The sequence below is a fragment of the Chiroxiphia lanceolata genome, chromosome 2, assembly GCF_009829145.1.
Source record: "Chiroxiphia lanceolata isolate bChiLan1 chromosome 2, bChiLan1.pri, whole genome shotgun sequence".
Lineage (NCBI taxonomy): Eukaryota > Metazoa > Chordata > Aves > Passeriformes > Pipridae > Chiroxiphia > Chiroxiphia lanceolata.
In genome coordinates this window covers 55,171,388-55,196,290 of record NC_045638.1, presented here as the reverse complement: position 1 = coordinate 55,196,290, position 24,903 = coordinate 55,171,388, and the positions used below count along the sequence as shown (strand labels likewise).

Below are 24,903 nucleotides of genomic sequence, written 5' to 3'. Positions count from 1 at the left end.
AACACAAGCTGGCAATGTGCACTTGTAGCCCAGAAAGTCAACTCTATTCTGGGCTGCATCATAAGAAGTGTGGCCAGTAGGTTAAGGGAGGTGACTCTTCTGCTTTACTCCATTCTCGTGAGGTCCCACCTAAAGTACTTTGTCCAGCTCTGGGACCTCCAACATAAGTGGACCTGTTGGAGTGAGTCCAGAGGATGGCCATGAAGATGATCACAGGGCTGGAACACCTTTCGTATGACGACAGGTTGAGAGAGTTGTGATTGTTCAGCCTGGGGAAGAGAAGGCTTTGGGGAGACCTGGAAACAGCCTTCCAGTTCCTGAATGGGGCCTACAAGAAAGCTGGGGAGGGACTTTATACAAAGGGATGTAGCAATAGCACAAGGAGTAATGACTTCAAACTGAAAGAGGATAGGTTTACATATTAGGAAGAAATTTACTGTGAAGGTAGTGAGACACTAGCACAGGTTGCCCAGAGAAGTTCTGGATGCCTCATCGCTGGAAGAGTTGAAGGCTTTGAGCAAGCTGGTCTAGTAAAAGGTGTCTCTGCCCATGGCAGGGGGGTTGGAACTAGATGATTTTAAGGTCCCTGCCAACCCAGGTCATTCTATGTTTCTATGACTTGAAAGGACTTATATAAAACATTAATGTGAAAAATGAGACAATTTCCTGAAGGTTACATAGCTTTCATAGTCAAGCATTTGATAGGGACAGAACAGGTCCCATCTGAATAAAAACATCTTCAGGACAGAAGAGGTCCTGTCTGGATAAAAACTGATATGGGACACTGCTGATCCAAACTTGCCATGCTACCTAATTCAAGAATGCTGAGAGAAAATTAGAGCTACTCTTGCAAAAGTAGTCATTCATTAGAAAATGCACAACAGTGATCCAGCATGCTTGTCAAAATGTGCTGGGATTTACAGCAATAAATACTACTTGATTCAATCAAATGCCAACTTTTTCTTCACTTTTTGCCATTTAATGTGGCAACTAACAATTACATGCTGGATTCAGTACCATGATTCCTAGGCTCAGTTCAGGCAGAACCTTGTCCTCTGTATTTTTAATCTAACTATCATCTTCTCTAGGTACTGAAACACTAATGCTTGCATTTCTCAACAGTGGATATGCACTAAGAAATATAATTTACCTTAAAACACTTCCATGTTCCATTATAAACTTTAGAGGATATAAGCATCCAGTTTCACTGAAAACCAAAATTCTTTCTGGATTTTATTGCATTCTTTGGCTTTATATAAACATAAATAAGGGGGAAAAATTCTCAGATTAAACAGACGAATAGAAATTTGCAGAAAACAGTATGTATTGCATCCTGTGGTATGCAACTGTTTATAATCCTATGCTGTATAATCTAGCCATTTTTTGAAAAAGTTCAGTTACATATAAGTAGAAAAAAAAATTAAAAAATCACTGGTATAGCTTAAGTGAAGTCAAAAGCCTATAGGAGGGAGGATTTATACCTAAGGCATTTCATTACCTTTCAAACTAATTGTAGACATTGAGTTCTTTGTGAGAAACAGTACAAAATTTAACAGAAGAGTGTAAGGATTCCTTCTCTCAAGTATTGTGTTTCTGAAGAAACAGATCTCCTCTCTTATTGCAGACAGGATATATAGCACCTTTGTATAGTTTCTTTTATTTTTTTGAAATGTCAGAAAGTACAAAACTAAAACAATAACTCTCCCTTACAATGCAGTCCCTTGATATGCTGCTTGAAATCAGTGCATGGTATAGGGATGTCAGCATTTCCTTTTGTGCAAAGTGGGAGATTCAGTACGGCTCCTACTATTGTTGATAATGGCAAAAAGAGTTCAAGATAACAAATTTCAAGTACACCTAGAAGCATATGAACTCTTTATTCCTAATGAGTCACCATTATCTGCTTCTAAAATTGTGCAGTTCAAGGGGTTTTTTTGAGGCACTCTGGAGACTGTGGCTTGAATCTCGTGGTCTTGGAATCAAACCTCTGAGCTGTCGCTGTTGTAATTATGTGGTAGCATCATTGGTTCATTGCTGCCTGCCTCGTTTGTGGCTTCTTTCTTCTCAGAATTTTGTTTCCATTTTAGCAGCAAAATGATAATTGCAATTAAGCAAATGGCAAGGAAAATGGCAGCAGCTCCACCAATGATTGTGACCATGCTGATTCCTGTACTTTGGTTATTCAGTTCTCTGGGGAGAACACCATTGACTGCAACCTCCCTTTGAGAGACCTGTTTCTTGCCGGTGCGATCTAGTGCTATGTGCTGTATGTTTGTTCCTCGGTTGTTTTCCATTCCAATGTCTGTTGCAAGTTCTGGGTCCTGCTCAACTCCCCTCTTCTGTCGTCTCTGTGTAGACGTTCCTGGGCTCCCACCACTAAAGAGCAAGTGGTACTGGTGCTCCACGCTCCTTTTGCCTATTCCACGGTTAGCATTCTCTTTGGAACGGACAGTGTAGATTGTATGGACGTACCACTCCCTACCCAAAGACACCTAGGAAGAAATATTTTTTTGTGTTTAAACACACGCATACACAATTTGGACAGCACTATATGCAGGGGAAATCAATCTCTATTCTGAACTGGTTGCTCGGACAAGCAATTTCAAAATCATGCACAGATAACACCCCACTACGTGCCAATGCGCACCAGAGAAGTCAGGTTTTCTGCCAAAATTTTAAGAGGGGTTAGTCTACATTCCTCTCTATGGCCAGACTCTATGGCTATCAGATGCAGACGAAGACAGCTATGGTCTTGGCATTTTTTTCTGTATCATGAGTGTCAAAGGCCATAGAAGTACCATTATCTGTGGACAGGCCACAGAGAAGGACCTTCCAGGTCCTACCTGCCAGTGGATCAGGCCCTGGCTCTAATTCCATCTCACCATAAGAAAACAATTTTTTACTGTATGGTTGAATATCGGAATAGGGAGCCTAGGAGTCTCCTTTGTTGGAAATATTCAAAATACAACTAGACACGGTCCTCGGTAACCTGCTCTAGGTGATGCTGCTTTGAGCAGGGAGTTGGAACAGTCAATTTCCACAGGCTCCTGATAACTTTATCTATTCTGTGATTGTGTGAGTCCCTGCAGTCTGTGTGAGATAATACTATCTCTGAATTTCTCTTATCTTTCCTGGATACATAATAAATTTGTCCTCTACAAGATCCAGTAGGCTGAATACTGTCTTAAAGCTACTGACTGATAAGGTAAACGGTTGCAGTCAAGTTTTGTTATTGTAAGAAATAACACATTTTTTATTTTACTCTTCTTTTTCCAAGTCTTTTTCAGGATATACTATTGTTTCTTCATATTCTCATTCTTTTGACAGAATGATGATGAAAAATCACTGCATTATGGATTCTTCACATAAAAAAGATGAGGTTTCATTTTCCTGGAGGCAGATTTTGAAACCCTTTTTATATTGATAAGTAGGCTGTTTTCTTAAATATTCCATTACTTACAATGGGACCTTTAATACTGAAGTTGGCAGGATTAGGATCAAAGCCTCCTCCATATTTTTTCTACTCATTTATACACTTGAGTTTTGCATGTAGTTTTGTAAATACTAAAGAGACAAATAGTGAAGAGACAACTGTTGGATGGGTTATATAGATGAAAAGGGTGAATGCACACAGCTGAACGATTATATATAATTTAGAAGTAGTTGCACCCTTTAGCTATCAATTTTTAGGCTTTCCACTGCTTCACACTGTGTGAGTTTGCAAGGAAAGAATTTTACAGAAAATTCTGAGTATCAACTAGCTTTTGATGAAATTCACTATAAAAGTTATGATTCTTTAATTTTGACTTTGAGAAGTGAGATGGGAAACAATAAAACATTCCTGTGTAACAAGAAACTTATTAAGTTCTTAGGAGAAATGCTTAAGAACAATCTGTAAATTTCTGATTAATTTGTGGAATTAAACAAGAGAAAAGCAGAGTATCGCACAAAAATGATTTAATAAGTGCTCCAAATTTATATCTAGTAATTTTTAAGCAATTATAATCATATTTGACTGTCACTGGCATCAGAATAAATCTTTCTGTTGACTTCAGTATGACTTACAGTTAACAACAGTACTTGTGCAAGTGTTTCTTTCTTGGTTCAGTACTAATAAGATAATAGAAATCATACCTGAAATAGAGGAGTTGAGTCTACTTTAAATCCATCAGAGCCTGGCTGTTTAACTAATGGAATTGCTTCAGGATCATCTATTGCAAGTTTTGCATTAAAAAGCACATTTCCAAAGCTTGTGGCTTGTGTCTCTGGCTGAGCCTTGTCCTGTGTGGAGGAAAAAAAGTTTGTAAACCACAAATTTATTTCTTCTAGGAAGATATTTACATGCAATGTATAAATTGTGTAATTTACACATGCTATTTTATGCAGTCTAGTGAAATACCAAGAGAATAAACATGACAAACAGTCGTAGTCACATCTGAATTGTACTAAATTCTATTTAATCTCTTGCCTGCAGATATTTTTTTTCTGGAATACAAGGGAGAAACACTAGAGAACAATCATAGCTACACTTCTTAAATAAAAAAGATACATAAAAATGGTCTGAAATGAAAGCAAGAAGTCTATTTCCCACCCTAAAGAAGCTACATTTCATTTTATTAACAGGCATTCACATAAATTTTTTTAGCTAATTATATAATTAAAGTTAACTCTAAAAGTTGGGCATCAGGTTTGTAGTTACCTAGCTTACTCGATAGTTATTTTCAGAAGGGAAATTATCTCAGATATTCTAAGCCATCTCTCTTTGCCTATGAATTACAGAGGCGACCTAGATGACTAACTTTACACTATGCACTACATTTTGGGTGGCTAAATAGGAAACAGATTCCAATCCTTAACTTGCATGTCTCCTAAGGCTCTCTCTATTGTCAATGGATATAGACAGCGCAGAGAAGAAGCCTATCTTGAGATTCTAAGTTAGGTCAAACTCTTATTGAAGGAAGTCCCCAGAAAGATCAAGGATTGAACCAGGAGGGTGAAAGGCAAGATATTGCCTCCATCAGTTCATGTTAGCCTGGAGGTTGAGTTGAAAATTTGATGCCATCAAGAACATTTTAAAGAACGGTTGGTTTCTGGATAAAAGAGAACTTAGAAAAAAATTTAAAATATATATGTGCACACTCCCAGAATTAGAACACTTACCACAATCTTAAATCTGTACAGAAGGGATGGTGAATCAGCAAGGCACCCATATTCAGTGTTGGATGGATTATATTTGGGTACATATCCATCAGCTCCTGTGCACAGGAAAACCTTCTCGATGGTACAGTAGAAGGAGTCACCCAAATTCTGCACTGGATCCACCATCACCCGACCATATATGATATCACCTGTAAACAGTGCATAGAGTTCACATTGTATTAGACTGGAACACTTAGCCCAGTTCTGAGGCTAAGTTGATAAGCCTAGTCAAGAACCTTAGTGCAATGAGCCCAAAACCTTATTCCTATCTTGTTTTGACTGAAACAGGATCCTGATAGTATGGAATTCAAATTAAATGTGCATGATCTGTGCACAATTATACCTTCTGAGAAAGCAACATCGCTTTCTTGCCCAAAGCCCATTGAGCCATCAGATAGCCACAGTGTCTTTTTGGAGAGGAGGAACATCTGGGTATTCAAGCTGAACTCAGCAGCCACTGGGTCACTGACCTAAAACACAAAAGCATAAGGCTGTTCAACAAGTATTCTTTAATGACCCTTAAAACATAAGCATGACCTCCCATACATTACTTATCAGCTCCTTACATCTACATGCAAAAATACAGTTTAACAAAAAGATTTCTTTGTACTAGACATAGTTCATTTTACATGCAACCTTTGGATTATCTGCATCTGTGATATTTGATAGTATTCTAGGTTAGTTTCTTTCCACCACATTTTTCCAAATCCCAGGTAAGGAGGTGCAAAGGGCAACTTATGTGGGGATAATATGAGGAAAACATTTCCCTCAAAAACTTCTCTCCCTCTGATTCTTGAGAGCCTGTTTTCTCTATCCCATTTTCATTCTTACACCCAAGTCTCACCTCTGCTCTGATTCTCTGCCAGTTATTTAAAGTACACATTGTTGAGGATTTATTTGCAAGCATCAGTTCTTCTGATGTGCTGCAGGATATCAGATTGTGCATGTGAAAATGCACCAAACTGTTTGAACACCTTTTTATGCTAGCATTTATCTTTATATATTTGACACAGTTATCTATGGTTCTTCCTCGATTACAAGAATAAAATAAGTCAGTACTATCAGCAGTAGGTTCTCATGGGACCATATAATGGAAGATAGAAGGCAAACTACAAACATAACAAAAGGGAAATAAATACAATGAACAGAAGAACTGGTGGGGAAGCTAAAGATTAAAAAGATGTGTGTACCTAAATAAACAATGTGGAAGACATACACATTAAAAAAAAAAAAGAAAATAACAAAAGGCCACTAAACAAATAAAAAAATGATAACATATATATGCATATTTATGTACATATATGTATAAGTGTGGGGAAAGGAAGGAAGGAAAACAAAAAAGAAAACATTCTTGCTGGCTCATGGACAAGGGTCCATTTCACAATAGAGTATCAAAACTATCAAAGAAATGGGATTTAGCAAGAAAAATGTATAGTTGAAACATTTTTATAAATGCACTGGTACTCTTCAGAAAGAGTAACCCTATCACCATAGCCTTTTCACAGAAATAATGATTAAAAAAATAATTTCCATTCTCTTGGAATGCTTCCTTCTAAATGCCTGGGATTCAGGCTATTGTGTTGCAGTCCTATAGCCTCAAGTACTTGACAGGCACAACTGGTTTCCAGCTGTTTTTAAAAGAGAAACAACAACCATGGCCTCATCAAGCTCTTCCTGAGCAGCGTAAATGTCCATTGAATAAGAAACAAGAAGGATGTATTCAGCTAAAGGACTGGATTTCAGGCACACAATTTACAAGAACAGTGAGAGTAATGGCCTGGGTGAATACTGTGTGTATCGCTATGAACATATCTCTTAGGTATTCTATTTTAAATTACTATTTTTATTTCAGTTTTACATGTAAATCTCAGTGCTGCCAGGAGCCAACACATAGCTGTTATTTATGATAGTAATTTAAGTGTAATTATTGTCATGGGTATTTGAGATGTTTTAAGCAAGACTTCTTAAAAAAATAATCCATGAGGATCTGCTGGGTGAGAAGAGTAACTGTCAATGTACTCTTCCTATTTGCCATGTCCATCAGCTCTGCATATGGATGATCTGGAGACAATGCAGATCACTCATGGTAGACAATCCCACCTCCATGGGATTAAAGCCCATGTGATATTTGCCACCTCAAGAAGCAGAGAACTCTTAAGATTGGTCCATCCCAGAGAAGCAAGTATCCTGATTATGGAAGTGTGTCTGTCAGGAAATAGTCATGTACATCTAAAAAATGGAGATGCTGAAAGGGATAAAGCAAAGCCTGGAGGCTGAATACTGTTAATCTTCAGGAAGTGAGACAGAGTGAGACAATAGTAATACAACCCTCACTAGTGTTTCAGGATACCTGCTTCATTCCTCAGGGAGCATGGAGAGAGGAAAAAGGAGATGTGCAGATGATATATGTTAAAGAAGGAAATGTTGAAACTCCAGAGAGGAAACACTAAATACGTTGTCTTCTTGATGTTTGAATCTAAAAATGGTTCCTCACTTGTGAACAGTGAAAAAAATTGTGAAGGAAATTAGAACAAAAAGTTTCCAAGGAAATTAAAACCCTAATATTAAAAATCCCAAGAAGGTAATTCAGTACAGGAGCTGAAGCACTAGACAAAAAATTGGGGGCTACAACTCCTGTCCTGCTCCATCATTTTATCACTAGACTTTACAGTCAAAGTCATTTTGGTCCAGTTATGACACCTATACTCACTGATTTCAGAGAGCCACAGAGTGGTTTGGGTTGGAGGGTACATTTAAAGATTATCTCACCCAACCTCTCTGCAATGGACATGGATGTCTTCCACTAGACCAGGTTGCTCAGAGCACCATCCAACCCGGCCTTAAACACTTCCAGGGATGTGGCATTTCACAACTTCCCTGGGAATCTGTGCCAGTGTCTCATCACCCTTATTATAAAAAGTGTCCTCTTTATATCCAGTCTAAACCTACCCTCTTTAAGAGGGTAGATACTGCCTACTGAATTTGTACTATTGTACTGCTACCATTTGCTGGTTTTTTGGGACCTCCTTTAAGTCCACATAGTGTTTCAATCTATGATCATATGGAACAATATCATGGACCACAGAATTTCCTGAACCTCTTTTACTATGAGTATCTCAAGAAAAAGAGATGGTCTTGGTTTGAAAATTCTTGGTGATGAGGGATTAACTGACCACAGTCTATGACACTGTTGCAACTTTGTACCTTATGCCTATTTTGAATTGAGGTACATATACTGTATTATTAAAGCTTTATCTGATATAATGACCCCTATAGTATCTATTTATTCGAAGGCAGTTCTAATTCTTAGTCATAGTTCTAAGTTCTTAATCATAGGCTACTTCCAGGTGAGAGTTAGGTCTCTCCCTAGGCTACTTTGTCCCTTTTGCAATGATTTTTGCAGGTTTTTGAACTTTCTTTGAAATATCAACATCGTATTGTCTATACTAGGATCAGGCACAAGTTGTGGTTTAGCATTGCTATGAATTGCTTTAGAGTCCCTAGAAGCAGATTAAAAATGCCAGACAAAAGCCAAGGTGCTGAACTATTATAAATTCCCCTCACCCACTCCATTCAAAGTTTTTCAAAATGTTTTGCTGGTTAACTCTGAGAAGGCAGGTTTCACATCAGATCATGTATCATCCCTCTGCTTTTCCAGGACTTAATGCCCTACCAGGAACCATCTATTCTTCCATGGCTGGCATATTGCCAAATGAAAGCATAAAAACTGCATACATTCCCTTGTGTACTCTAGCTAATTCAACAGAAAAGTGATTGTGTATCCCTGACTGATCTGGATCAGATTTATACTGTAAGATGATTTAATGGCATACATCTGTACTATTAATGAGCATGAAACCACAGCCACACTGTTCCAGTATTAGCTGTATTGGCTCCAAATAACAGAAAAGTATATAATTTACTTTAGAGCTGAGCTTTGTGAAAGGTATGCTGTTTGCCTGTTCTTATGTTCCCATATGATTCATATTGCTATGGATCGGATTTGTTTCAGCCATTTTCGTGTCTTAAAGCTAAGTATTTTACCAGTGTTGATTATCTACACTTCTTCTACAGTCAGTGAAGGAAGTTATAACTTAGGGCTGAATGAACCTTCCTCTGGAGGACCCACTTCTAATACCAGAGACCTACTTCTGATTTTGTGTCAGACGAAAACCTTCTGATAATTGTTTTATATTTGCCTAATTACCTGATAAAATTGATTCCTACCAAAGCCAACAGACAGGAAAAGAATTCCCAAACGTTACTTTCACATCACAGTAACTAGCCTCCAAGCCAATGTCAGTGACCTTCTTATTGACTATTAAAGACTGGTCATGCATTGAGGAAAAAGCCCATTTATGCTCCTACATTTGCCTTTCCCAGTTGGGTAAAACTGATTATTTAGCAGGAGAGGAGTATGTGCTGTCCCACCAATTTAGAAATGCTTTGTTTATAAGCAAGTAAATTCAGTTTCCAGTGCTATTATTACGAGATCAACACAGGCAATATGGGAATCAAACTAAAAAGAAAACACAACAAAGGTATCATTGGAATGGTACCTGCTGGAATCGGATATCCAGATCAAAAGTGATTGGCTCTCTAGGATTGCAGATCACTGGTAGGCTGTACTCCTGATGTGGAGCAGTGGTACAGGCTATCAGCTTCACGGTGTATGTTCCAGAATAGTCTCGAACCTAAACACAGACAGAGAGATAAAGAGGTAGCTGTACCACCAGATCCTAGCCAACAGACTAGGGCAACAGATAGTTGCATAGTGGAGGCTGAGGTTTTACCGCAAAATCTGAGACAAAGCTCCACTGCTGTACTGGCTGGTTGTAGGTTGGCTCACTTCGGATGAGGCTGAGGCTAAATGTTAGGCCTGGGTGATCAGCTGACATAACCATGGAAGTTAGAGATGAAGCTAGAAAGATGCCAAGAAACAGATTTGTCACCTTTAGCGTTTCATTGCAAACTCTCAGAGCCTGAAAAACATTTCCAATAATTCATAAACCATAATGCCATAGCTGATGTTAATACCTTTACAGGGCATTGGGTTCTATTAACTGAAACTAACAAACCAATTACAGTCAACTCAGTGGGGCCTCCTTGATTGTTGTTCAAGTGTCTGTTCAAGGGTTGCTTTTGGACTGCACAACAAGAACTGTATGAATACTAAATTTAACAGACAGGCAAAACAGTGAGAGTGGAAAGGCAAAGATCTATTATCTGTCCTGTTTTAAACTTGGAATGTCAGCCCAGGGAAACATAACATAATTTCTCTTAGCAATGGAAAGCTTTTGGCACCACCCAATAGGCAAAGCCTAACATACAAAGAGGACAGCTGAGAAAAAGTAGAAGCACTATGAAGGAGTTTTATAGGTTTAAAAACCCCTGAGTTAAACTAAAGGAGATTTCTTAACTGTTTTTTCCCTTCTCATTGTTGTTCAGCAGATTTAATTGTTAGATAATCTTTTCCATGGCTGGCATTCATGCTCAGTGTTATGTCCGTACACAGAGTCTTACATCTGCAATTATTCTGAATAAAGGCATGAGGTTTAAACAGATTAAATTGCAGGAACAGGTCCTCAGCAATAATTAATTGAATGTCAGTGAGAATGTTATATTAACTGAGTGATACAATGCCTTTTCTTGCTCTCTGAAAAAGGTCTAAATAACTCAGAAAAGCTTCAAGTTAGAAAAGAAATTTTAATGCTATGTAAGTTCCTAGGGCAAAATAACTAAACAGTAATCATAACTACTGGATTAAAACCACAAATCTGTAGATCTCTAATGGACAGAATGGCCTAGATCTTCATCTTTCATAAAACAGACTCTTGATCAAGTGGAACTATCTGCTTTCTATCATATTCATCCCCATTTCAGCATGTTTGACAACCTGAACACAGTCATCAATGACAAGTAAGAAATCTCAAGTAGAGGAAAAATCCTTATTCAAAGAGCACAGTATACAAAAACAAAGTCAGATATCAGTAGCAGAAATAGAAAAAAAATGAATAGCATAAAATTTGGGAGGGGTGTCTTTGTTTGTATAGTACTGCTAAAGTGTCGATTACGCTTACCAGGATGGGACATAACAAACAGGCCATGAAACCGGGCTTCAGTCTTAAAGTTGACAACCAAGCGCCCCTCTTCACTAATACGCATGCTGGTTGGGTACAGGGAACCTGGCAGCAAAACAACAATTAACAAGGTTTGTTCCACTTGCAGATGACAAGTAAATCACACTCCTATGAAACACCAGACCCAGTCTTCCATTTCTTGTCATGCCAGCTGTTTGGGAGGGGTCCTGCTGGCACTTTTTGGGTTGTCTCAAGATTATTATCAAACAAGAATTTACACAGCGAGGCCTAGAGTTTTCACAACAGCTTCCAAAGCGCACATAGAATTTCCCGGTGAAGTCATGCTTTCACACGTTACCATGGACCTACATAGCTGCTCCAGTAGCCTGAGAAAACATCCACACAGCACAGTTTGTGCTTGTGTTCGGGCAACAGGCATGGTCAGGGGAGTCTGTAGAAGGAAGAATAGCTGCTTCAGAGATACTCTTTAGCAGTGCCTACTGTGCCAAGGAAGGAACCACAAGTATTTAGTTGTAGCAATTGGTTGTGACTTCCACAGCAATTTGTGTTGGGGTGCTTCAATCTGTGAAACTCATTTTGACAGACTTTGCATTGCCGGCAATTTTTGGCATGAATTTGGCCCAAAACACAGGCTTATGCCTTTTAATTTCACATTGCAAGGTCTTGCTTACATGTCAGAAGTGGTTTACGGCTGTAGCTTGCAGCCAAATCCCTTTTTCTCTAGAATTCTGCAAAGCTTCAGAGTTCAGGCATTTCCTCCAGTGATCCTTTACAAAGAGCCAGTGATGTACTATCATTCTGCTTGCCAGAAAAAAGAAGGAAACAGGAATGTTCCCCCATAAATGTGCAGGCAACCAAATGTACTCACCAGTGTGAATGTGTACTACCTGTATAAAATCACCTGTACCAATAATATTTACTGGTACATTAGAAACATATGTCTCTCTATATATGTATGAATTATGGTTTTAGAAGACCTTGACTGCTTCACAGTGTTAAGTAGAATTTATGTAGAACAATTATATGAATTTAGAGTTACGGAAGTAAACAAGAAACTAGTTAACTCCTCCATGCTAAGAAAAATAGCTGCTCAAAAAATACTACCCAAATCAGATCAGGATATGCTGGAGGTCTAATCTCAGATGCCTCCCTCTTTATCATATACTCTATCCCAGCTGTTTTCAAAGGGAACTGTCAAAGTCCAGCATCTGCAAAGATCTGGCCATCAGCTTCTTAGAAAGAGAAATTAAAAAATTAAAGCATCAAATACAGGAAACGGCGGCATAGATGCACCACATAACTCCTGAGACAGAGGATTAGAACTGGTTGTTATTTGGTGACCAGCACATCACATGATTCTTGGCATGTGGCTTATTCTTTAGGCATGGCATGATGTGCTTTATTCTTCATGCACTGTAGATTCCCCTTGCCACTCCTCATTTCCTGCTCTTTAAACATGAAGACAGAAATTGCATAGCAATGACTTCTGTAATCCATATATAGAGTTTGCAGAAACAAAAAAAAAAGATGTTATGTTCCCTGGAGTCCTGAAATTGTGTAGGTGCATGTAAATAACTACAGCTGGTGCCTGTATTCTAACTTAGGTTGAGAGAGATATGGGACACCTGAAGCTTAATGCTGGAAAATACTATGTAAATTTTCATAAATAGAACAACACAGCATAAAGTTGTAACTATATATTATAATCTTGCACGCACATCTGTATGTCACTACTTTTAAAAAATAAATTAACTTTTTACAAAGATAAATTCTGTAATGATATAGTTTGATTTGTTGACTAGTTACACTCACATTTACTGACAGCATCTAACACATTTACAGCATGTTTCACAGTTTACTACTTTAAATACAGAACAGGCTATTATCCTCATAATATATTTGTTTCTATTGCATGTTTCACAATGTTTTCAAAATATCAAAAGTTTCTGAATCTGGTAATTCATAGCCAGGAAAAATGGCATCACAGAAAACCTTCAATTTTTTTTTCACTAAAGTGCAAACATCTTGTGCGATAACAGAATATGGTTACACAATGTATCTTGAGGTTCTGAGTAGAAATAATTTTTTTAATTTTTGTAGATTTACTTCAAATATAATAGTAAAATTGTCTTTCTTTGCAATAAAAGCACTGATGTCAACTTTACACGGTTTTTATAAACACTCCAGCAGAGACCTGTGAGCACTAGGAACTGATAGATTGTTTGCAAATTCTAATAAATAGTAATTTTTAATTTTTTTTTAGTATTGGAATGATTGAAAAATCATCCTACTGTGTGTAAATTATAGTGTTAGTAACAGAGCATGAGTTCTGTGCAAGGAAATCCAACACCCACCTTGGAGCTCTGCTTCAGGTGGGCTACCGATCCCATCCTTCCACAGGATGGCAGTGTCATACACAAAAGTCAGCCGAAGCTCTGACTGTAGGTCGAAATGCTGCCAGCCTCCTATACCCACAGGAGAGTGGAAAACATAAGAGACGTACAAAGGGACTCTCAGTGTGACATAGGACTGTACTAAGTTGAGAACCTATAAAAACGAAAATTATACACTAGGGTTAGTGATCATGAAAGGCAGCATTGCACAGGTAAGCCAAATGCAAGAGAAAGGGAAGACAGACCTTCAAATAAATATTGTGACTGAATCAAATTCTCTCTTTTTGCAAATTACAGATGAAGTGCAAAACCACATTTCAAGGTTTTCAGCTTAGCTTACATATCTTCAAATTCCATTTCTGTATGTCAAACTGAAAATGACTTCTTATAACACATAACCCTCTCAATTTTGACTCATCATTTTTGTTCAGGTTTTCTTAATACATAAACAGCATAAATACAAATGAAGGCTTTAGAAATTTTTCATATATCCTTTTTCATTTTCTCTATCCTTGTGCTTTAACCAACTCTTTTGCTTACCTTCTTCTGCTACTACCATCTAAGAAGCATTCCTGGAAGACCCCGAAATTGCTCAGACATTATTGCAAGACTGAGTCCTTGGACTGCACTTACTCATCTTTGCAACTATTTCTTCTTTTGTGCACAGATAGTAGCTAAAATATGGCATGCAAAAACACAAATCACATTGTTTCTCACTGTTTGGAAGAACTAAAACTAATATGCAAGTTGATATGGATTTAAAAATAGATCCTTTATGCATATATTGTACAAAACAATAGTGCTGTAATTATCAAAGAATTACATATTATTTATATCTATTTTGACGAAAAAAAAGAAGAAGAATAGTGTCAGTAAACTGTCACCTCTTAAGATAGCTCTTACATGATTCATGGATCCAAACTTTTCCGAAGAGACTTTGTATTTATGTTTTGCTACAAATACTTTTTCATTCATATATCTCTGATAAGAAATGTGCAATACAGATCCTTTTATCATTATTATCATTCTGGATTTTCTCAGAAATAATCATGGAAGGAAAGACACTGAGATCATCTCCCAGTGGGAAACTTTTCAAAGGCACAAATATTGTTAATACTCATTTACTTCCAATAGAAATTCCATATATAAATTTGTACATCTGAACATTTCCCTGGAGTGATTACCTTCTAAAGAGTGTTTTGCACTATTAAAAACTCCCAGCATTCAAATTTTACAAGCTATGTAAAAATCAAACTGTTTCTGGGTTCACCCAGTGGCACGTCAGGGAGCTGAATTTCCATTACCTCACAGCTGCTTTACATTTCCAAATGCCTGACAAAACTTTTAGTAATATGATGAAACCACAAATTTACTGCTTGCACTAACTAAATACTCTAAACTAATTAGCTTTAATTCATTAAAGCAAATATTTATAGTTGCCACAACTTGCTTTCACATGTGACGCTCCTTGATCTACACAGTATGCTACCAAAACCCTTTCAGCTTACATTGTTTGTATCATTCCACAGTATGTGCTAGCATTTAGACAGTAAACAGTCTGGAAACACACAGAATCACAGAATTGTCAGGGTTGGAAGGGATCTCTGGAGACCATCTAGCCCAACTCCCTTGTCAAGGCAGGGTCGCCTAGAGCAGGTGACCCAGAAATGTGTGCAAGGGAGTTTTGAATGTCTGCAGAGAGGGAGACTCCCCGACCTCCCTGGGCAGCTTGTTCCAGTGCTCTGCCACTCTCAACGTAAAGAAGTTTTTCCTCATGTTGAGGTGAACTTTTCATGGTTTAGTTTACAGCCATTACTCTTCGTCCTGTCACTGGGCACCACTGAAAAGAATCTGGCACCACTGAAAAGTAAAACAGTAACACAGACTGGTAGATGAGTTGAGATGCTACAGTTGGAGATATTTTATATTAATGCTTCTTTATTGGCTTTACATAAACACAATCGAGAACTATTTGGAACAACAACAAAAAAAGGATTGCTTCTCTATATGTATTGGATGACAAATAGAAGTTAGACAAAAATATTATTCTTTAGTAGCAAGTTCATCTTTGTGATACCTACCTGCACGGGTATCTGAGCAATTATTTTGGACACAGATTTGCTAAGTTGTTCCAAATAACAACACAGTATTCTCACTTCTATAAAAAAATATAGCTATGATGTAGCTCTAGAGTGCCTCATGGTTTGCCTTTGATTCAGGAATAACCTCAAAAATTTGTCGTTTCCTGGAAGTGTATCAAGAACTGAATATATATGGCAGTATAACGAACATGTTTCTACTGTAAGGTCATCCCAGACAAACTGTGTTGGCTTTTCTCTATGTGTTTTTGTTCTACAGCCGCATGATGTACAGTAACAATTAGACACTGAAGTCAAAGATCTGAAATTCAGTTTGCCTATGAGGAGGAGACAAAAGCACATGGAAGAGGATTTAATATATGTCCATTATTCTCTTGAACAGAAGCATACACAATGCTAAATGATAAAGTAGAGGACTGGAATATCAAAGTGAGAATTTAATGACCTTGAGGACTAGAATAATAGTAGTGAGATGAAATTTTATAGCTTAAAGTATAAGGTAATAGAAACCAGTCACAGAGATTTCTGGTAGAAATGAAAGACACTTGTTAGAAGCAATAGAGGGGAAAAAAATTTTGGTATGTGAGTTGATCACAGCATAACTATGATCTTCCTACCTTCTGCATGTGCTATGATCCTAATACAAACTGAGGAATGAGGTGGAAATTAGAAGCATGCATGTCATTATACAGAGCACTAGTGAGAGCTTATCTGGAAGAGCTTTGATCATCCATGCTTGAAAAAGTCTAATTTGCATTGCAGATTGTACAAAAAGGAATCAACATAATCACCAGAATGGCAAAACTATCTGATGAGAAGAGTCTAAAATAGTCAGGTTGTTAAGCCTCGCACGACAAAGGCTGAAAGGGAATAAGAATGCTGTGTATATACATCAGGAGATGAATAGCAGAGAAGGGCTACTGATGATGAAAGATGGTGCTGACATGGGAACAAATGGGCATGAGATGGCCATGACAAATACAGGCTAGAAATCAGAAGAATTTCTAGCCCTCAGTGTGGTGGCATTCAACAGGAATAGTGAGGCCATGAAATCTGGTTAGTTTTTAGATTAAGTTTACTAGAGTTTGGACAACATTATGTAGAGCTAAAACAGTAGCCTGGACAGGGGGATCCACAAAAGCTCTTCTAGCTGAGTATCTTATGCCACCTCAATTAAAACAAACAAACAAAACCTCCTTTCAAAGCTTTTCTTGATTTTCAAGTACAAGGTATCATCAGGTCTTCATGAATATTGTACATAAAGAAATCTCTTAATGAGGTTTTTAGGACACATTTTAGAGTTTTCTTGACTCCATTCAATGGGACCCTAGTGCTAGTGAGCTCAGAGCATTTGTACTGGTGGAAATCTAGTAGTAGGATCCCTTCTGGGGCAAGTCTGCTGGAAACACTGTTCCTCTGACGTACGTTACCATTACTCGTGGGAAAATCTGAAACTCTCTCCATTTCTAGGACCCTAGAATTTAAAAGGTTCTTTCCTTTTAGTAAAATCTGCAAGAGATGTCTAGACAGCAGGGCTGTTTGCCCCAGTCTGGAATTTATTTGTGTACATCTATGTGCTTCCATCAGCATAGCTGCCCTTACATGTGATTCCTGGCATGTGGGAAGAGGAGGGAGTTCTTGCTAAAAGCTCATTGGGTTTTTATGCACACAAACCCTTCCTTATGCACTCATGGATTTGTAGGTGTGGAGGCAAACCTACAACACTGATAGTCAGAGAATTACTGAATAAATAATTTTCTCTCTTCTAACAGTAAATGAAAACTTTTAAGGGCCTATTGTTTCTACAAGAGGAAATACACTCGTCCATAGGCAGAAAAATCTCAAGATATGCTATATGAAAGGACCTTTTGATACAATAAAAATAAAATACAGAGGAAGTCGACTGCAGAGGAAAACTGTGTCAAAGCGAGCAGCCACCTCCTTGCCCCCACTCCTCAAATGAATCAATGGAATGTGTTATACAGATGGAGGACTCTTACTTCTCTAGTCCTCTTAATAACGCTGTTTAGACAAACATGAGAAAACATTCTTTCCATTGAATTATCTTTCTTTTCCAGCACTGCCTGCAAAGCCTATTGAAAGCAGCCAGCTGTTCATACTATATCTCAATGTGACACTGATGAGACCAAAATGGTAACTTAGAGTTCTGTAAATGTAGAATCAGCTTAACTGCTGCGGGAAGACAGAACAGGTGCATTATGTGCATACATCATATGCACAGGAGATTTTACCAGTGGCATTGACAAAATTACATTCACTAACATCAATTTTAAACCATAATAAGTGAGTGTGAATTTTAGCCTTGTGATACCGGGAGAGAAATACAAACTACAGCTACACCTCAGTTGAACTGAGGAAATTGTGTCTATTACTCTGTGACAATGCCATGTCTGGAGAACCAGAGAAGACAGAAGACAAAAATTGTTCCAAGCAGGGAACAGACGCTTACAGTTAATATCTGGAAAAATGTAGATAGCAAATCATCAAGTAGCACACCTCAAAATTCATGTGTGTGAGAAAAGAACATGATTTATACTCAACATTGCTATAAGAAGTAGAGTTTCATGCATTTTCTTTGCAAGATAAGTTATCACAGAGCATCAGATCTGGTTTTGAATACTGAAAATTCTCATTTAAGACTTAGGAAATATTAATGGGAGTTTTATACGTGTTCTTTTGTTCCTCTTTCAAATCAAACTGTCAAACTTCATTAAGTAAAAAACATAATTATTTTCAGAATCTGTCACATAACAAGCAAGAATATTTACAATAAAAAAATATTTTCAGTAAAGAGTTTGGGGCTTGGCCTCTGTGCTGCATTTATAGTGTGCTTTATTTAGCTGGCTTACATTTCCAGAGGACAGAACTTGGCAGTGAGTGTGTATGTACACTGACAGTACTGATAAAATCAGAATTAGACATTAGAAATAACACAAGTTCATGTTTTATACTATATATTTCAGTGAAACAGGCTTTACATGAAAATTCTATTTTTGTCCTCCAAATTGCCATCTCATTTTCTATTGTGTCTACTTGCTATGTCTGTGAATTTGAGCCACACAAATTTAACAATGTTATCAATTAACTGCATACAGAATGTCAGTATGGTAAACCTAAGATTTGGCCCCAACAAGGAACTCAGCCAGGTAGGTCACAGGTGAAATGCAAAGCATTGTTTAAAGAAGTCTGAATGGAGAGGAAAATGCAATACAGCCTTGAAATGCCAGTTTCTTGAAAAAATTTAACCTCTGACTTTGTTACACAGCTGGTGCATTAACTTTATAGTAGTTTTTTCTTCACAGCTTACTAAATGCACATGTTTACAGCTAGAGAAAAAATGTTTGGCTCTTAGTGAGGTTTCATGTCAAGGAAATATGAATTGTAGGGCTTTCTTATACTTCACTGTGGTGGCTAGAGTGAATATAAAAATTTGAAAACAGACATTTCTGTTTATTTACATTTTATAAGATCTAATGAGATTTTCAGAAGAGATTAGTTTTCTCCTGAAAAAGTTTTCTTCTGTAAAACTAGAACTACTAACTACTAAAGCTGGAAATATACTGTTTCTGTGTAACAAAAACCCTCTGCAAGCTGCCTTGTATAAGCTGCAGCAGTACCTTAGTGATTTTAATCTGTTTGCAGATGGGATTTTCAAACATTCAGTGCTGTAACGTGTAGCATAAATATGAACTGAACCTACTGAAAGACAGACATTTTCACTTTGGGCCAGAAATAACTGTTTTTTAAAGAGAAAAAGCAAACTGCTCAGCTATACTCAATTACCGTAGTTTCAAGGTATAAATCTGTACATTCAAGTATTTTAATACACATTCTTCACCTTCTTGTTTCTGTAAAAGACTTGATTAACTAGTTGTTAACAAAATTTGTTGGAATGGTAATTTCTTTGCTTCCCTATTCCAAGTCTGGTAATGGACTGGAACTAGGGAAAGCAACATCCATAAATAAATACCTGTCCAGAACCACACAGAAGCTTTCAGATGCCAAACTGCTTGACTATAGCAAAGAGGAAATGAAGTATAACAGTAGGAAATGAAATCAAATGATACTTCACACTCTATCAAAGAAGTGTAGGCCAACACTTCAATATACACTTTTTTAAAGGACAGTCACTTGCTTTGTTTCCATTGTCTCATTTTTTAACTTCCTTTCATGAAGATCTGTCATTGTTTTAGAACCTGTATCTCGAGAATGTGAGATGTCTGCAGTATTTGACTCACACAATGTCCCCGTGAAATAAAGTCTAACCTTTATTAGTTACTTGAAAATACAGGAAGACAGCTCTCAAGTAGGTAAGTTTCCCTTTTTAAGACCTGTACATATCCAAATGCAGACACTTTTAGGCTGTGACTGTGGGTTCTCTTAAAGAAAACTACTAATCATTAAAGCTGACCTTAACTTTAACAAGGACAGAATTCTAATCCAAATTAATTAGCTCACTTTAAAGAGGAGTAGGCCTTTATTTTTAAATAGAAGTTTCTTCAGCTGCACATCTAAATCCATATTTAGATACATAAGTGCCTGATTTTTCAGTTGTGGGCAGACCCCAGGAACAAACCGTCAAGCTGTACACTGAAAGGAGTGCTACAACTAACTCACACAAGGTTTGCTCATGCACAGAATAATTGAGAAAGAGAATGGGTCACAATCAAAAGGCCTCAAAGGAAAAAAAAAAAGAAAACTAAGACCTTCTCTGTATGTATTATGACAGTTCATGAGTTCATGGGAACTGACTAAGACAGCTGCAGCTTGCAGCAAACACTAGGAGTTATGCCAGAAGAACCACACCAGCTGCAGGTCTCCCACCTCACTTCTATGCTCACTAAAGTTCATCTTCTTCCCCTACCATAGCAGGAGTTCCCATAAAGTGAAGGTCCACATCATGTAAGATATTGTCAGATCCTTTTGTGAAATCTCTCTCTCTGAATCAACCTGGCTATCTTTGACCATACAGGTACTGGAGAACTTGAGTTAAAAAACAAAATTTTGAGCCTAAAGATCTAGCCAAAGTATCTGGTATATTCAAGATATTAAATTTGCAGTGGTAGCAGAGGATGTGGTAAGAATGTTTTCGTTATTTATCTGTTCTGTCTGTATTATAGGATTTAAACTTCCTTTGTGTGCTAAAAAAATGGTGAAAACCATAGCTGCCAGCTTTCCTCTCACAGAAGAGGATTATTAATTGTTCACTGAAGGAGAAAAAAACAACAATGGTGACAACCACAGAGATAGGGCACTGACTGCCTCCCCTCTCAGTTGGAAGGGGTCATGTGAAGATAAAGACCAAACCTGGAGAAGAATTAAATGGAGGTGGGAAAAACAGGGAGGTCAGTGAAGTGCATACTGGCTGTGGGGCAATGCTTCACCGCTAGAAGTAATTCAGCTTGATATTTCACTTAACACACTGTAACCTTTTAGCCATAACCTACAAGGCACTAAAGGGTGACTTCAGCTGCAGTTTCATGGCTCTCACAGCTCATGTTCACCCCTCTCTGCTTTTAAATGAGAGATCTTACATAAAGTACATAATACTTCTGGAACCTAAGGAAAGGACAGCTCTCTTCCTTGGCCACGTTACCACTTATGCATGTCCCCCTAAATTGAATATATGGGTTCTTTTAATTTACTAAAATATCGGAATGGTGTGTATTTTCTCCTCTGTTTATATGCACATAGATATAAACAGGTTTTATTTAGATACACATTTGTCTAAACTAGATATTCAGCCTTCCCCCTAAAGGACATAAAAGTATTTCAAACAGACAGGATTCATACCAAGTCTTCCCTCCTTTTCACTGAAGGAGAACTGGCTTGCATAGGTCACAGGATCAGAGTTACAGCTGCTTGGCAGTTGTGTGTGCTTATGTGCTTATGATTGTGTTGTCTGGCAAATAAGAATATACTGTTGCATATTGCATGGGTAAAAGGAGATAGCCAAAGGAATGATGAGTTGAAGAAATGAAATCATTCTAGGAACAGCAAAGATTCCTGTCATTTTTATCTTGTGGGAATGTGTAAGGTTTACATCCCACACTGGGATGCCTTCCCCTTCCCTCTGACGGGTTCATAGTTTCAGTGGAATGCACCTGTAGGAGGATCTGCTTGCAGCAGAGGGGCAAGCCCAAGCAGATGCACGGACAGTGAGCTCCCAACATCAAGGCAGAGACCTTGAACTGGTCTCTGCAACAGACAAGGAATCAGAACTGATGACAAAGCACTGGGATGACATATCCATCAAGGCCTTTTAATCTAAGGGCAGAAGCTCCATTCTCTTCTGGTCTTATGCTTTACAGAGTATATAATCTCTAGTTAAGAGGGACAAGTTAACCAAGAGCTAAAGAGATCCTGGTGCAATTTCTTTTCCAGTAAACTGACTGTATCACCTGCAAGGGAGCTGATCCATGGAGCAAAATGGACTTCAGGTGTGTAAGTATAACAAAAACAACAAAAAACCCAGTTTATCTGATTAGATATCTGTATGTCCATTGGCAACTAGGCTTTTAGTAGTACAGTAGCTTTGTTGTTGCAAATGCCCATATGTTTCTTTGGGCAACGACACACTTTTCACATCTGCCTTATGCCATTTGGGACTAACAATATAAGAATTTGTGCATATAAGTCTGTTGAGGTCTGATAGAAGGTGGGTCCCTGGCAAAATGTTAAACAAGCAGAGAAATTATGGTCATTTCTCAAAGCAGCCTCATCCTTTTCACAATGGTTCAACAAGGAACCCTAGTGCGCCAGGAAAGTCAGGTACCTGTGGACAGACTTCTCTGAAATGAGGTACTGTATTTCCAGTTTTTCTTCAAGCCTGTAGGATTACTCGCCAAAGAGATTTTTCTGTACATTAAGGACTGCTCTTCAGAGTTACAGACTTTGTACTCCAGAGCCTGAGTGAGATCAGACAGGCTTATATAGCGACAACATAAGGAAGACCCAGGGATTCATTTCACTGTGACTGCACCGGAAGAAATCCTGCACTGTTTATCTTCCACATTACTGTGGATTTCTAGAAAACATTTTCCAAAGGACACCTGAAGATCTCTCCAATCTCTTTCTTTTAACTCCCCAACCACTTTCACAGCTCTGTTCTTCAGCCACTCCATATGGCAGTTTCTCTGCTTCCTGACCAAAGAATTTTCTGCTGGGTAATGTGAGACCACTGTGCTGTCTGCATTGACTTGTTACCCAGTGAGCAAAAGATCAGCAGAGTCAAGCAGCTGGTAGGACACTGCAGTCCATAGTTATTGGCAAGAAGTCCCTCCACAGTATTTTTAAACTGTTTTTTAAGATACACCACAACTAATACTAAATAGCCCAGTACTATCTATGGGCTAAAAGCAATATGTCAGAAGGCTTTCATTCTAAGAAAAGATTAAATTGGCTCACTATACAGTGAAAGTGGGATTAGTTTGTCCTAAAATACTCCAGAACTGTACTGGGAGAAAATCATAGCAAATTTAATTCAAACCAAATTATTCTCATTAATTTTAATTGGACAAGGATTTCACACAGAGCTTATTTGCATTTAATGGATATTGATAGTTTTAAGAAATAAGCCAACCTGAGGAGAAGTCTATTTCTTCTTAAGAAAAAAAGAACACTTTTCAACTAAATTAATTCTAAACCCACTTATTTCTACTAGCATAGGTGCCTCATAAGGGAAATACTTTAAGAATACAGCAGAAAATCAAGTTATAGTTTCATACCTGTCCATCTGTCCCAATGGTGCCTCCACAATCTGTGAGGAGCTCAGACATGTCATAATAGCTAACAAACTCCCATAAACAGGCTTCCAGATTCAGATTGCGGTAAAAGCGCAAGGTATTGAAGCCTCTGATTGTTGGGCTGTATTGATAGGGAATGGTCTCTCCAACCACATCTGGATTCTTGGTAGCATCAGTTAAAAAACCATGATGGGTTTTTACTTCTGTGTAATCCAACAGGTTGGAGCATTTATGGTTTCCAACTCTAGTTCCATCAGGACTAAGTGTCAGCTCAAAGTTGGAGAGTTCTCTTGTAGAAATAACAGGCAGCATGCCTAAAAAACATTAATTTATAGCACTATCACTAAATGTCAGTTTTCAGAGCTGCTTAATTTACCCAAACTTTGTCAAACATTACGTATATTATTCAGTGTTTCTGTATTTTGTATTGTACTTTAGAATTCAAAGAAAGTTGATATGCTAAGTGTGCATGAGTGATATCCACAATAATTATGTCTGTATACTATGCAGAGCAAAATAAAATATTTATAAACATATTAAAATTACATCATAATAATATTCAACATATCAATATTTCAATAATAAAAATTTCATTTGATTTTTTCAGAAGCACATAGTAATTAAATGGTATATTTCTATGCACTTCAGAGGAGTTTCACAAAGCGTACATCTATCTTAACTTATGTAAATTATCCAGTTAATCTGAAAACACTTAATCTTCACATCAGAGACTATTTATCAATGCTGAATTTTATCCACCTTGTTGCAAACTGTGCTTGTTCATTCATAACATTTTACTCTGTTCCCACATGTTAAAAGATCATATTATTATTTTGTCTATTTAGAACAATATGACCAATAAAATAGCTCAAATAACAACATGTTGTATGAGTTCTCCTAATTTCACAGCTAATTTTCTCATACCATCAATATGTGGCATTGTGACGGTCAGTTTGATGAGGTTGGCATAATCAGGATCTTCTGGACCAGTATAACGCAATTTGGCAGAGAATGGTTCTGCTCCAACTACTCCTGATATACGAGGTTGACAAAGACCTAATGGAAAAAAGAGAAAGCAACCTTACTTTTATGACCAGAGAAAATAACCTATACTTTCCCTTGCACTATTTTAGATGCATTTTTTTTCCTACTGTACAGGTTTCCAAAACAATAAAAATTTTCTTGAACGACAGGTAAACACTTTGAGCAGCATTTTCCATTCTGAATGGGAATTTTGCAAAAGAGGATTCAAATAAAAATCAGTACTCGATTAACTAGGACACATTTTCAGAACAAGGTGGTGATACTCCATCTGTAGCTTTTCAGTTGCACGTGTCAACCATAT

At 37.6% G+C, this 24,903-nt stretch overlaps 1 protein-coding gene across 1 annotated transcript in view; it reads right to left on the bottom strand.

The window, feature by feature from the left end:
• Positions 1-272: 272 nt before the first annotated feature.
• FREM2 (FRAS1 related extracellular matrix 2) overlaps positions 273-24,903 on the bottom strand; it is a 125,646-nt gene continuing 101,015 nt past the window's right edge. Inside the window, 10 exon segments of the mRNA XM_032680662.1 lie at positions 273-2,492; positions 4,135-4,281; positions 5,161-5,348; positions 5,543-5,669; positions 9,759-9,893; positions 9,993-10,120; positions 11,280-11,384; positions 13,655-13,847; positions 23,541-23,872; positions 24,483-24,614. Of these exon segments, the coding sequence (XP_032536553.1) occupies positions 1,980-2,492; positions 4,135-4,281; positions 5,161-5,348; positions 5,543-5,669; positions 9,759-9,893; positions 9,993-10,120; positions 11,280-11,384; positions 13,655-13,847; positions 23,541-23,872; positions 24,483-24,614 (2,000 nt within the window). The 3' untranslated portion in view covers positions 273-1,979.